At 36.8% G+C, this 13,070-nt stretch overlaps 1 protein-coding gene across 3 annotated transcripts in view; it reads left to right on the forward strand.

Annotated features, from left to right (window-relative positions):
* The window catches only part of LOC127627740 (poly [ADP-ribose] polymerase tankyrase-1-like), a 130,967-nt gene that overhangs the window by 3,539 nt on the left and 114,358 nt on the right, over positions 1–13,070 (forward strand). For 2 of the 3 annotated variants that reach the window (XM_052104260.1, XM_052104261.1), the window contains exon 3: positions 12,445–12,540. The exons of the other annotated variant lie outside the window; for it this stretch is intronic. In XM_052104260.1, coding sequence (XP_051960220.1) covers positions 12,445–12,540 — 96 coding nt within the window. The remainder of the gene's footprint in view (positions 1–12,444; positions 12,541–13,070) is intronic. 3 annotated transcript variants of the gene reach the window in all.

Raw genomic sequence — 13,070 nt, forward strand, 5'->3', positions numbered from 1 at the left:
CTTAGTGAATTCAGAAGATGTATGACTTTAATTTTTCCTGTGTTTTGCTTGAGATGCAGTTCTCAATAAGGGTTAATCATGTGGCATTCTTCTTGATTAGCTGAGGTGACTGACACTATTACACTGCACTCTGTCATTAATCAGATCTTTACTGCTTTGTATTCATGACATGGATTCATAGAGGTGAAAGAGAACCAATCATTTGGTGATGGAATTTCACCTAGTGTTTCAGTCTTCCATATTCTGCCTCACAAAGTGCAGATCACAGAATTATCTGCTGCCGCTGAATCTCTGTCTGTGTTTTCAAGTAATTAGACCACCGATTTATCCCTGTTTTGTACCTTAAATGAAAGGATATTTTAAATCATGTTGTGGAGATTTTATTTAAATTCCATTTGTCTTCCCTTGCATTGTTTAAAATATAGACTACTGTGCACTACAATCTTATTTGGGAGAACCAACTTTCTACATTTTTAGCATAATCCAATTAAATGGATGGAATTTTAATTTAAAAACTAGGAGATAAGAATTATCTACACAATCTCGGCTTGAATACCAAGGCCCGAAGGCATGTATGTAATTTCACATCTTTTCTTAATATGCAAAAGATTACATAAAAAGTTCTCTGCCTTTTATATTTTTAGTTCTTCAAAACTTAGTTTTGGAGTGCAATTTGTGGACTGGTCTAGTCATCCCCTGTACAAGTAGACTTCATATTCATGTTTTAGATCAATCTATAGTAACTCATGCTAGAAATAAAACTTGAGTTATATCTATCCATGAGATCTTTCAGACTTCATTCTTCTGATCACAGCATTTCCATTCTGTAAATCCATATTTGCCTTAGTGCTGCACCAATCAGGTACCTGGATCGGGATTGGCTCCAATACTGAAATATATTAAACGGCTTGGGTATCGGTCCAATGAGACCGATCCAAACCCGATATTTTATGGTAGTCATATTCGTCACTGTAAAGCTCCAACAATGCCATAAAAACCACCATTAATGTAGTCTATATGACTTATGCATTTTATTTAAAATCTCTTGAAGCCATACAATAGCTTTGTGAATCACAAAAGGCAGCATTTAATAAATTATTATTAGGGATGTTCCAGGGTGGTCACTAGTCATCAATTAGTGGGGTCGACTACTAACTTCAATATTTTTAGTTGATGGTGGTTTTAATGGAAGGCACATTTCTTGAGTTAAGATAATCAACTTCTTGGAGTCAGCACAGTATTATTATTAGTTAAGATACCAAAAACTGATCGGGAGAGACAAAATGGTTTCGGTTTATTCCTAATTTGCCTTAGAGGGAAGTATGTAAATGTTAATTTTTTAAAGAAATATTAGTACAGGTAAGAGTCTGTAGCAACCATTGTGTCTTTGGTTTTATACATTGCTTTTAATACATGCTAAGCAACCTCTATTAAAGATCTCAATTGTTATCTTCATCTCTGGTTGACGCCCTGATTGTTCTTGATCCTCAGGCTTGGTTTGTCTTTCACAGAGTCCGTAACGAACTTAAAGACCTAAAGAAACATTTGGCTTTTATAGATTGTTTGAACATGCCCTAACCAAAGGGTGTGTTTTATTTTAACTTTAGAAAGAAGATATTTGCATGTTTGGCTCTCCCCTTTTCATCGCCATGTGGATTACTTTGACCTCTTTTACACCTTGTGTTAAGATGCTCTTTGGGTGATCTAATCACAAGTGGTTAACGCTAAATACAGGTATAAACGGGTCTAAAACATGTAGTGATTGGATCACAAAAACAACATATATAGGTAGTCTGAAACGGGTGTGACCACATCGCTAATCTGTCCTGATACGTCCCAGACAGCATTAGCAGACATCTGCTGGTGCAGATTCTGAGCAGCCATACTCTTTAGTCAAGGTTTTGCTTTTGTATGTTAATCAGGCCTTTTACAAACTGGTTGAGTTGACCAGCCAATGAGCAGATAATTTATGCTATTTATTCTTCCATGAATTGCCATTCCATCATAAAGTCTCGGGTGTCCTTTTTTTTCCGTGTTGCGGGTCGTCTCGCACACAGTCAAGTGCTTAGCCTTTCAAAGTTAATTCTTTTGACTGCGAGCGAATACGAATGTGTTCAATGCATGCACACTATGACGTTGGGCTGGATATTCCTAGCTGCGTCACGATAGGTATCGCAATACACATGTCATCATTCACTATATTGCGATACATCACGATATCATGGTTCAATTTTGCTTTTAATTTCAATTAATTTGGGTATAGTTCTGTTATATGTCCATTTTGCTTGCATACAGTAAAAAATAAAGCTAATGCTGTTATTCATTATACAGGGACCTTCTAACTTGTTAAATAATGGACATATCAATTTTGCAAATGTTATTTTATCATTCGTTTTTCATCATTTTGTTTAAAAACTTTTTTAAATAAAAAGTGGACCATGTATTACATCAATAAATATGGTGTATTGAAACTGCATGTATTATATCGCATATATACAGTATGTTATTACATGTTTGTTTACATGCCTAATTTGTACTATTTACATGTATTTACTCTTTATTAGAACAAGTACTAAAATGGTACTACCTCTGTAAGACCTGTGGCGGGGACTTAGTAGTGTTTGTTTGGTTGAATGGCTTCATTTATGCTATGTGGGATTAGTATAACATTTTTATTGTTGTTTTTGATAAATAACTGACTGTAGAGCACAGATATGATATTAACAAACATTATAAAACAACAAAAGGTTTGCTTTGATCTAGTCTTTGGCCATTACACAGAGTCAAAACCTTTACTGTCAGTATGCAGTGAAAAGATCTTGGCGCTGAATTTCTATGCCACTACGCCACTCAAACACTGGTGAGTGTAATCTAAAAAATGACCAGCCAGTGGCTAATCACAGAATCTTTTTTTATCTGATTTTTGGGGATTGGAAATAGAAAGAAAGAGTGATCTTGGCATGTTAGTAGGGTTCCCGCGGGTCCTTAATTATTTTTTTAAACGTCGCAAATTCTGTTTTCTAAAATTTAAGGTATTAAAAAGTCTTAAATGGTAGAACAAAAGTCTTTAATTTTAATTTTAAAGATGACATAAATTTGAGGATGTAAAGACCCGAATCGCATTTTGGCCCAACTTGATTATTAAACTTATTAAACAATTTAATTTAATAAATGTATCGGTTGCCTTCAAAGTAAAAAGCTCATGGGAAACTCTATATTTAGTGTTTCCAGCAGCTTTAGCTCTTTCGCCATCAATGAATACTGGACATTAATGACATGCGACCGCTATTGATAAATTATGACAATGTTTACTTTAAAGTGTTTATATTGTAATACCTTTTAGATGAACGTAAGAGTGAATATTTTATTTCCATTATCTGTTTGAATGAACAAGCAGCTGGAAACAGTGAAGCATTTTGTCATAATAAGAGTCCCTGGTGAATTTTGTGCTTGTTAATTGTGAAAAGTCCTGTATAATGCAATTCATCTTTTTTTCCTTCTCTCACTTCTTGTTATTATTGGTTGCACAATAATCTTTTTCTTGGATTTTTGTCACGGGAAGGAATGACTATGGACATTTTTATTAACACATTCAATATATATGTTTAAAAAAACTATAGTCATATGTAATTTTATTGTCATTTGCACCGATCACAAATGGTTGAAACAGCATTATAACATGTAATGGGCAGATTAATCTGTTATTGCTGTTATGTCTTTGTCAACACGTTATTATCGTATCAGCAATATCTAATATTTGTTCATCTTTAATTCAAATATTTTGATATATTGGTAGATAAACCAATATTAATATGATGTACAGTGTATATACGTATGTGGATTTTTTTTTTTTTTTTTTTTTTTAAGTATTTTAAACTTCCAGGTACCTTTTCTGCTGATAATCAATGTTAATGCTTTGTTGAATGTGTTCCCTTGCCTGTTTAAGTAAAAGAATATGGGTTACATGATTTATTTTGAGATTGTATAGGTTTGTTCTGTATAGAAATGCAGTCTTAATTTTATTTTTCTGGTCTTAAAAAAGGTCTTAAAATGTCTCAAATTTGATTTGAAAATCTCTGTAGCAACCCAGGTTAAGAATTGACATTGGGATTTTACAAATGAAGATTAAGTAGAAAGTCTATATTTTTGCCCAGTCCTAGATCCAAACGCGTGAGAGAGGTCCAGCATGTCCATGAGAGAATCTGTGAATTCTGTAGGTTCAGTTGTCTCTTTCATGCCTCATAGAATCCTCTCTGAATGCACTGAAAATATCAAAATATATCATGATACATGGATCTATGCGCTGACGATGCACACTAGGGGGTGTAACGATCCATCGATCTGGATCCAATAACCAACGATCCAATGTTATCGATAAAACACGTAAATACAGATATAGAAATTTTTTGTTTTATAAGATGCACCTTTATTTTAATACTCTCATGTCAGCCATGTCCGTACACATTTCCGTCAGGCGATGAAGCAACCTTAATATTCATTTGACATTATGAGTGCTAAATAGGGCTGCACGATTATAGCAAAAATCATAATTGTCGATTATTGCCCTTGATATTGTAATCGCGATTATTAATGTTGATTTAAAATATTACATTTCCTGGACGTCACAAAGCAAGCATCTGTGCGGTTCTTCAGAGTAGCAGATTTCAATGGTGGATTTGAGCTGCGCTCCAGTTTCTTTTAAGCATCTTTTAAACATTATTATATTATATTGTATTGTATTTTAGATTGTAATAATGTTTAAGGCATTATTACAATTACAATATTATGTTTGCGGTAAGGCAAATTTAAATGATTTTAAATGTATATCTGTGGTATATAATTAAATTACTGCTTAGATTATTAGTCCACGTACAGTAAATAAAATGGCATATTCAGTATTGAAACTTATTAACAGCCGATTTAAATTGACCAAGTTAATCTGTTCAGTAAGCCCTTTGGTGGCGAGAAGGGTGCCCATTCATCCCGTTAGATCTTCAACGGTGATCATCTTCGTAAAATCGTCGTTAGATAATTTTTTGCCTCAGTGGTTGCACATTGGAAATTTAAAAATGGTCATTTGCGATCAGTGTTTCATGTTAAAATTTCATGAAAATTTTAAATCTACCAATACCAGCTGTGTAGCAAATGGGTCTTATAAGAGCAGATGCGATAACAATAACGGTGATTCGTGAAATATGCTATTCATTCTTTGTTGTCTACACCTCCAAAACACACTTAGAACAGTGAATTACTTTATTGCTATTTTGTGATTTGTACAAAATAGCAATATTCACATTGGCTTACTTATTAACATGACAAAACTGTTATTACATTTGTAATAAATTGTACACAACTCCAGAACGTGACAAACTGTCCCATGACAATGACTGCTGTCACTCACTGCAGGTTTACGCTGAGCAGAATTTCGACACAAGCTCAATGACACTCCGCACAATGTTCTGCACTCTCACGAATGCTCTCATTAAAAACAAAGCTGTCTAATCAGCATAATAAATCAATTATTTACACTGCGGCTGTGCCTTGATTAGAGCGGGAGCGTTTTAGTTTTGTCCTGTTGCTCATTTGCAGTGTATTTAACATCTACGTTCAAGCGGTGCAATGAATCCAAAATAATTACATAGTGCTTTTCGAGTGTCAGGTGATGTTTCTTCAGTATTCATTTTCGTGTGCTGAGCGAACAGATATAGAACATAAAGCAAGCATCTGGGCATTAAGACTTGCACATTAGATCAGTTGTCTTTACTGATAGGATGGAGGACTAATTTAAGCGGTTCTGATTGGCCATTGCCATTTCATTGCTCAACGCACATCTTCGTGATTTGTTAAAATACTCAACCGCTGTAAAAAAATAAAGATACTCAACCGTTGTAAATAGAAACCATTGACGCAACAGGAGCAGACTTTAATTGAACGCTGTAATTGTCAGTTTTCACGATTACGTAATCGTGATTAGATTTTCTGATTAATTGTGCAGCCCTAGTTCTAAATACGCTTTTCATGTGTGACAAGGATGTGTGCAGGGTCTGTGAAGCCAAATTGCGTTCTGCTATCCGTGCGCGTGTGCCAACCGTGCTTCCCGTGAAATTCGACCTTAAAATACTTTATTTAATACCAGCTTAATATGAAGAGACCACTACAAGTAAACCATTTGTTGGTTGATTTTAGGGGTGGGTAAAAATATAGATTTTCCACTGTTTTGTGATCTTCATTTAAACGATCCAGATCTTGATTCTTAAATTCCAAGATTAGTGAAAATCACTGTAAAACATATGTATACAGGTACCAAATTTAGCATTTTTCCACTAAAAATATCTGTGATTATCCACTGGCTGGTACATTTTCAGATTTTCACTTACCATTGATTGGTAGTATAATGGTTTGGTTTGACTTGTTTTGCATATTTGTGTGTAAAAAAAAAAAAAACTGTTCTTTAAAATCAGTTGTTGATTAAACCGAGTCGAAATACCAAAAATTTGAATCCAATCGGAAAATCTGTATCAATCTGTATTTTTATTTGAGAGTCCTCACCAGCCCGACATGGCAACATTGGCTCAACTAATGGCATGAATTTGGGGCAGAACTAACTTTTTTTTGGCAGTGAGGGAGTGAGTATTCAGGAAAGCTGTTAGAAAACAATGTTTATTTCTGCAATTCTGTTTGGGGATGTTAGTGGCCCAGAAATTGCACACTTAAGCCTTAAGTTGATGCAACATCTATATTTTCTTTGTCAGATCCAAAAGCTTGACTCACTGCTGTTTGCCTAAAATAATAAACAGTGTTAGGTTATTTTTGTCCCTCTGGCTTATTTCATCATTGCAGTCTTTTATTTTCTGCCTTTCTGCATCCAAGTGTCGTCACCTCTGCCCTTTGATCATAATGAATAAATAATCAGCATCCCCTCTGCTAATTATGGTTGCCGCTGGTCTTCAGTCATTAATTTCTGTGCCCATCATCTCAAAGCTACAGGAGGGCCATTTCAAATTAGAGGTTGTTTGCTGTCATTACTTGCCTCAAAGATGGATGACGATAACAGCAACAGTATGTTTTCTTTTTAGTTTTTTACACTTCCACCTTGCTCTTAACTCACTGGATGAACAAGTTTGATCTCCCCACTCCCAGTGCTGATGAATGTCTAAAGAAGCACCAGATACTGCATAAAGCAGGCCTGTGACGCAAATGCTATTTCTTATAGCCTTGAGCCGCAGTTGTCCGCTCCCTTATTCCTCTGCAGATTAGCAGTGATATTGGGCACACCAGGGTATGTGAGTGGAGTAAAGTGACAGAGCTGTTCGGTTTTTAGTCCTAAAATATCAGGAATTTCTTATGGGTTTTTATAAAAGCAGTTTTTTACATTTATAAACTGCTGGTCTATGGTTAACTTTATTTCAAGAAGATTTTCATACTTCAGTTACATAGTCATACAACAAATGTGAATTTCGAAGTTGTTATTTAAAAATAAAAATGCATGCAGTTGCTAAATAAGGACTACATGTATATGAGTTTATGGGATTGACAGGGTACCTGCGGGTCCTTAAAAATTCTTAAATTACAAGTCTTAAAAAATAAAAGAGGTCGTACATTTTGGGAGGTGAATAGAGGATACGCTTTAAACAGCAGATTCTATGAGAGTCAAAATCATCTCTCTCTCTTGTACAGCCAGCATTTAGCAGCTGACACTTGAGGTTTAGTGTGAGTGCGTGCAGGGAAGCGTAAAGTTACTATGTTACACATGTATAAAACTTCATAAACCTGTTAAACCAAAATGCATATGGCGCTATTATGCATCTCTGTAAGTGAGCGATGCGCTTTCACTCGCACAGGTTTATAATCGACAAAGCTTCCAACGTTGCAATTTGCAAGCATGCGCAACTGGAGCGCCTTTTGACGCCTTTCAAATCTTATTTTACATCACATTTGAAAAGAATTGTAAGGCTAACAGAACTACTCAGCTAGGGTTAGACCTGTTATATCTCTCATCTCCATCTCTCTATATCTGACATATACAGGTATTTTCTCTGCCATCTGAATCAGTCAATTAATTTTTTTTGAAATGATATATAAAGCCATAATAATATTTATATAAATATTATAATATAAATAATATGAAAATATTTGATCTTTATTTAGTATATAATCTGTTTTCATTATACATCATAACTAATTATGCAGAACAGTTCTTTTTCATAATTTAATCTGTTAAAATTTTCAATACATATGGTCAACATTAAATGAGGTAACTGACGAGTTTTTACTGATGAGATATTTCACACAAAAATGAAAATTGTCAACACTTACCTTTATACTGTTGCAAACCTCTATGACCTATTTCAGTGGATAATCAAAAGGAGATATTAGGGAGATGGGTTGCAACTAATGATTCTTTTTTATAATCGACTAATCTAACTATTATTAAAACGATTATTCAACTATTCGGTCGATTATTGTCCGAATTCAGCTGACTTAACTGACTATTCAGCTTGTGCCCGACTTGAAATGTTGTATTAAACGTGCTTGATAAGAATAAAGAGGACAAAATCATCTTTTAAAAATACCTCTAAATGACTTAAACTGAATTAAAGGGGAAAAACTACTTGGATTTTTATTGTTTAAATAATTAAACATTTCACTGCAAAAACCCTATTGTTAAGTGTTTTCGTCTTGTTTTAGAGCTAAAACGACTCAAGTTGCTCATTGCTCGAGGCAAAATCATGCAGGTCCACTTTCTGCACCACTCACATACTCCGGCTCTCATCGAGAGTTTCACAAGTCGTTTCTTCCATTCAAACCATTTTGGCTTATTAAATTGCTAATGATTTCAAGTTGCACTAATGGTCATTTTCACCCATGTCTAATTATATTGAGAAATGTAATGAATGGCATCTTTCAGAGATATACTATGCGTGTATTTGTGCCCTTCTGAAGGCTGGGAAAACAGTAGGGATTTCTACATGGTTTATGCATGAACCCAAGCACCCATGTTTTCTTAAGGCTCTCAGTTAATTGGCCCTCTCAGCGTTTGTCCGTAATTCGTTGATCACACTCCAACCACCAATTACGGTACATGCTGCTGTTGTGTGTTTAGTGGGTCCCTCTGACCAACTGTAAGTCTCTGCACCTTTTATAAATCTGCCACTGTGCGTTTGTAGCCCTGCTTTGTGGCCCATTTCCTTTGTATTCCGAGCACTCATTTCCACATGTTTGTTGTGACATGCATATGTAAGCATGCCAACACTGTGGATATGGCCTGAAAGGGAGGGGTAGGGCCCGAGGCGTGGAGGTTACAGAGTTGTCCCCTTGACGCCTGTCCCCGATGGATAGGCAAGCTATCATAGTTATGTTGATGCATTTTAATTACGCAATCACCTTCATACTAACGACACCTCTAACCCTCGGTGCCTATCCCCCCCATGGTAGCCCACCACTCAAGTGCTTTCATGACACTAGTGTATGCTAATGTGATCTCATTGGGGCCTTTAGCGCATATTAATTTGACTGAGAGGGCTGATGGCTGCTGTATCTTTCCACTTAGCCTTTTTCCTCAGCCATTGTTTTCATGCATCAAACTCTGAGTCCTCCCTTGATGCAGTGGAGTATTTCATAAGGGTTTCAAGCTTGTCAAAACTGTGTTTTTCTGATGAGAAAGGGATGACCTATGAGTCACCGGCATAGCGACATCATCACAATCATACTCCTGCAATGCAAGAGTGCCATTTTTTTAGAAACACTCTTTGCCAGGTGAACAAATCCATACAAAACAATTGCTTCCTCCACAGACTACTTTGATCTATAAAGTAGGGCTTTTTTTTGTGAACAGCTTTTATTTTTTAAAGCATGTAGTGGGTATGTTTATTAATGACATATACCTGCAGAGCAGGTTATCTGATGGCCAGTATAATGCTGATTTATATTTTGATAACTAGGGATACATATTTTAGAAAATTATTTTAACCGAGTAACCGCCTGCATTAACTGGTTATTAACAGTTAACGATAACCCATGAATCAAACAAGTGACCAAACAGGCATGACAAAGATCTATACTGTCTAAAAAAAACAGGCTCACATGAAAGAAAGAGTTATTACATCAAAATTTGAATGAACAACTGTATATTTCCTTATATTTCATAGCAAACATAATTTTGAATGGATCACTTCAATGCCCAATTAACCAACAGTATAAGGCGATACCTTTTGGCAGATTAACAGTTTGAGGCGGATTGGCTATAACAGCAGAAAACACATCGCACTTGATTAGAACCATACCGTTCCTAATTACTGTATAAGTGAATGTATTTGCATGGACATGGGTCATTATGGTATGCAGTTAGATGACGGCAAGCCCAAGAACTCGCTCCAAAGGCACTGACGTCCCACCGTGCATTGCCCCTCCCATTTCTGTGAGATGTGAAGTGCAGTGTGGTGCTGTAAAAAAAATGCTCTTAGATTTAGATGCTTACAGATGTTTTTTTTTTTTTTTTATGGTACCGCACTGTACTCTTGCTACTACTAAACTACAAAGTCCTATTTTACAATTTGCAATGGAACATATTGTCTTGACAGACCAAATGGTCCCCACAGCATATGCTTCATTCCTTGTCATTCAGACTGAGAGGAAGACAGTGGTTTGCGTGTTACAGCGCCCTCATGAGTACAAAATATACATGTAAAACCCATAAAATTAGCTGTCAGTTGTTTCTGTAATTAACCTATCTTTTAATTTTTTTTAACTGTTAGTATTAGTCAAACAAATTGTTATGGGTTAACTGTCTACATTGGGCCAGTGCTTCATATTCTTACTGCCCCTGCCTAAATATTCACTGGCCCCAACACAAAAATGACGAATATCTGTTTTTACCATCATGGCTTTAAAAAATATCTCAGAAGATAAATATTTTTTACATATCTTATGTTTTTAATACAATGTCCCCCCGGGGCCTGGGTAGCTCAGCGAGAAAAGACGGAATCACGAGTTCGAATTCAGGGCGTGCTGAGTGACTCCAGCCAGGTCTCTTAAGCAACCAATTTGGCCCGTTGCTAAGAAGGGGAGATACAAATGGGGTAACCTCCTTGTGGTCACTATAATGTGTGGTTCTCGCTCTCGGTGGGGCGTGTTGTGAGTTGTGTGTGGATGCCATGGAGAATAGCATGGGCCTCCACATGCACTATGTCTCCGCAGAAATGTACTCAACAAGCCACGTGATAAGATGCGTGAATTGATGGTCTCAGGCGTGGAGGCAATTGAGAAAGAGTCACTACGCCACCACAAGGACTTAGAACGCATTGGGAATTGGGCATTCCAACTTGGGGAGAAAAAATAAAATACGGGCCATCGGGCAGTCCTTATTGTTGAACCCTTCTTGGGTAAGTGAACACAGTTTTCAACCGATGCCAATGATCTTAAAGTATAAGATCTATAGTATAAGATATATAGTTTACTATGGCTTGAGTAAAATGCTGATTTATAACTTGGAATACAGACATTTGTTATCTATTGAAAAAGCTGTGTGTTACTCAACTGAGCGGACACTGTTTTTGGACTATGCCGATAATCTCAAAATGGCTAAATGTCGTCCATTAAATTGATCTTACTGATATGTTCCTATAACTAAACTGCTAGAGGATGACGTTAGCAATACCAATTATTTTCCCAGGGAATGCACATGTGGATTAAATATGCGAATGCACATTCGCTTTTGATAAATGTGTCTGCCAAATGCATAAATATTCAAATTAAAAGCATGTGCTTCATTTCCAGCCTCCTGGATGTTGCCTATGATGCAGGCATGCAGATAGATGTTTTAGAAGGGAGTCATCCTAATTGCCCTTTAAGCCCACTGATGCCATAGATGCGTACGGGAGTGTAAGCCTTGAGTGATGAATTGGAGAGAGAGATATGTGTGGAAGTGTTACTGATAAGGGTAGTGGAATAGACAGGATGGGCAGAGGGAGGGGATGTGTGCGTTAGCCTGTGTACACACTTGCGTTGTTGTAGAGCGAGAGAGAGGAGAATTGGAGACAATTGATAGACACTGTGCGCTCTAGGTGCTTCGCTTTACTTGGCTTCGCAGAGCGCCGGTTTACAGCTTTCTCTCTTTCTCGATCTCCGTTCCTTTCTCTTGTGTGGCCATAGAGAGGGGGAAAGGATCAGAAAACATGCTTTGATATTCCACTCTTATATCTGAGTTCCTGTCATTTGCCCGGAGTTGGACTCTCTCTGTAACATGGGCTTTTTTCTCATGTCTCACTGCAATGTGTTTTTTTTAGTACTGGCTGTTTTCGCTGCTGCTTCTAGTGCGCTGTTGTGCGATGTGTGTTTATGTCTGCACCATGCCGAGGCAAGCGCTCCCAGTCAGTGGCGCAAATGACCCCAGCAGCAGTCTCTGCCTGCCTGAGTTACGATACTGCTTGTGTTTCCCCTGCACAGTGCTGCTCCAGCACGGCGCCGATCCCAACATCCGCAACACCGACGGCAAGTCTGCCCTGGACCTCGCTGACCCATCTGCTAAAGCTGTTCTTACTGGTGAGTAATGCAACCTTGTGGTCTCCATGCCCATCTGTTTCATTTTCACTTTCTAGCTCCCTTTTCCTCAGTCTTTGCCCCTTTTGATCATATGTTTGTTCTCTGATACCCTCAGACATGGCATTATTTCTATACAGTTTTTAAATGGAGCATCATTGTTACGTATTTGTTCTCCACATTAGATGTGGTTGTGTAAAGTGAGACTATTGTTGCCCTTGAAGCACTCCTCTCCCTGTGTTCTCTCTCTAATGTGCTCTCAGTATAGTAGGCTTTGGTGGCTTTGAGCACGTTATGAGTAATTTTATGTAATGGTATTGGTACATATATCACAATATGGTTATCTTTGCCGGAAATGCAACACTTTACTATAAGGTTCTATATGTAAACATTTGTTTGGTATCACAAATTAACAATGAACAATACTTTTTTTTTTATAGCATTCATTAATCTTGGTTAGTTTTTAAATTTGTTCATTTATAAATGTAATGTTGTTCTTTAGGTTATGCTGGTTCGTAATGCATTAACAAATG

Source organism: Xyrauchen texanus, chromosome 34 (genome assembly GCF_025860055.1).
Source record: "Xyrauchen texanus isolate HMW12.3.18 chromosome 34, RBS_HiC_50CHRs, whole genome shotgun sequence".
Classification (NCBI taxonomy): Eukaryota; Metazoa; Chordata; class Actinopteri; order Cypriniformes; family Catostomidae; genus Xyrauchen; species Xyrauchen texanus.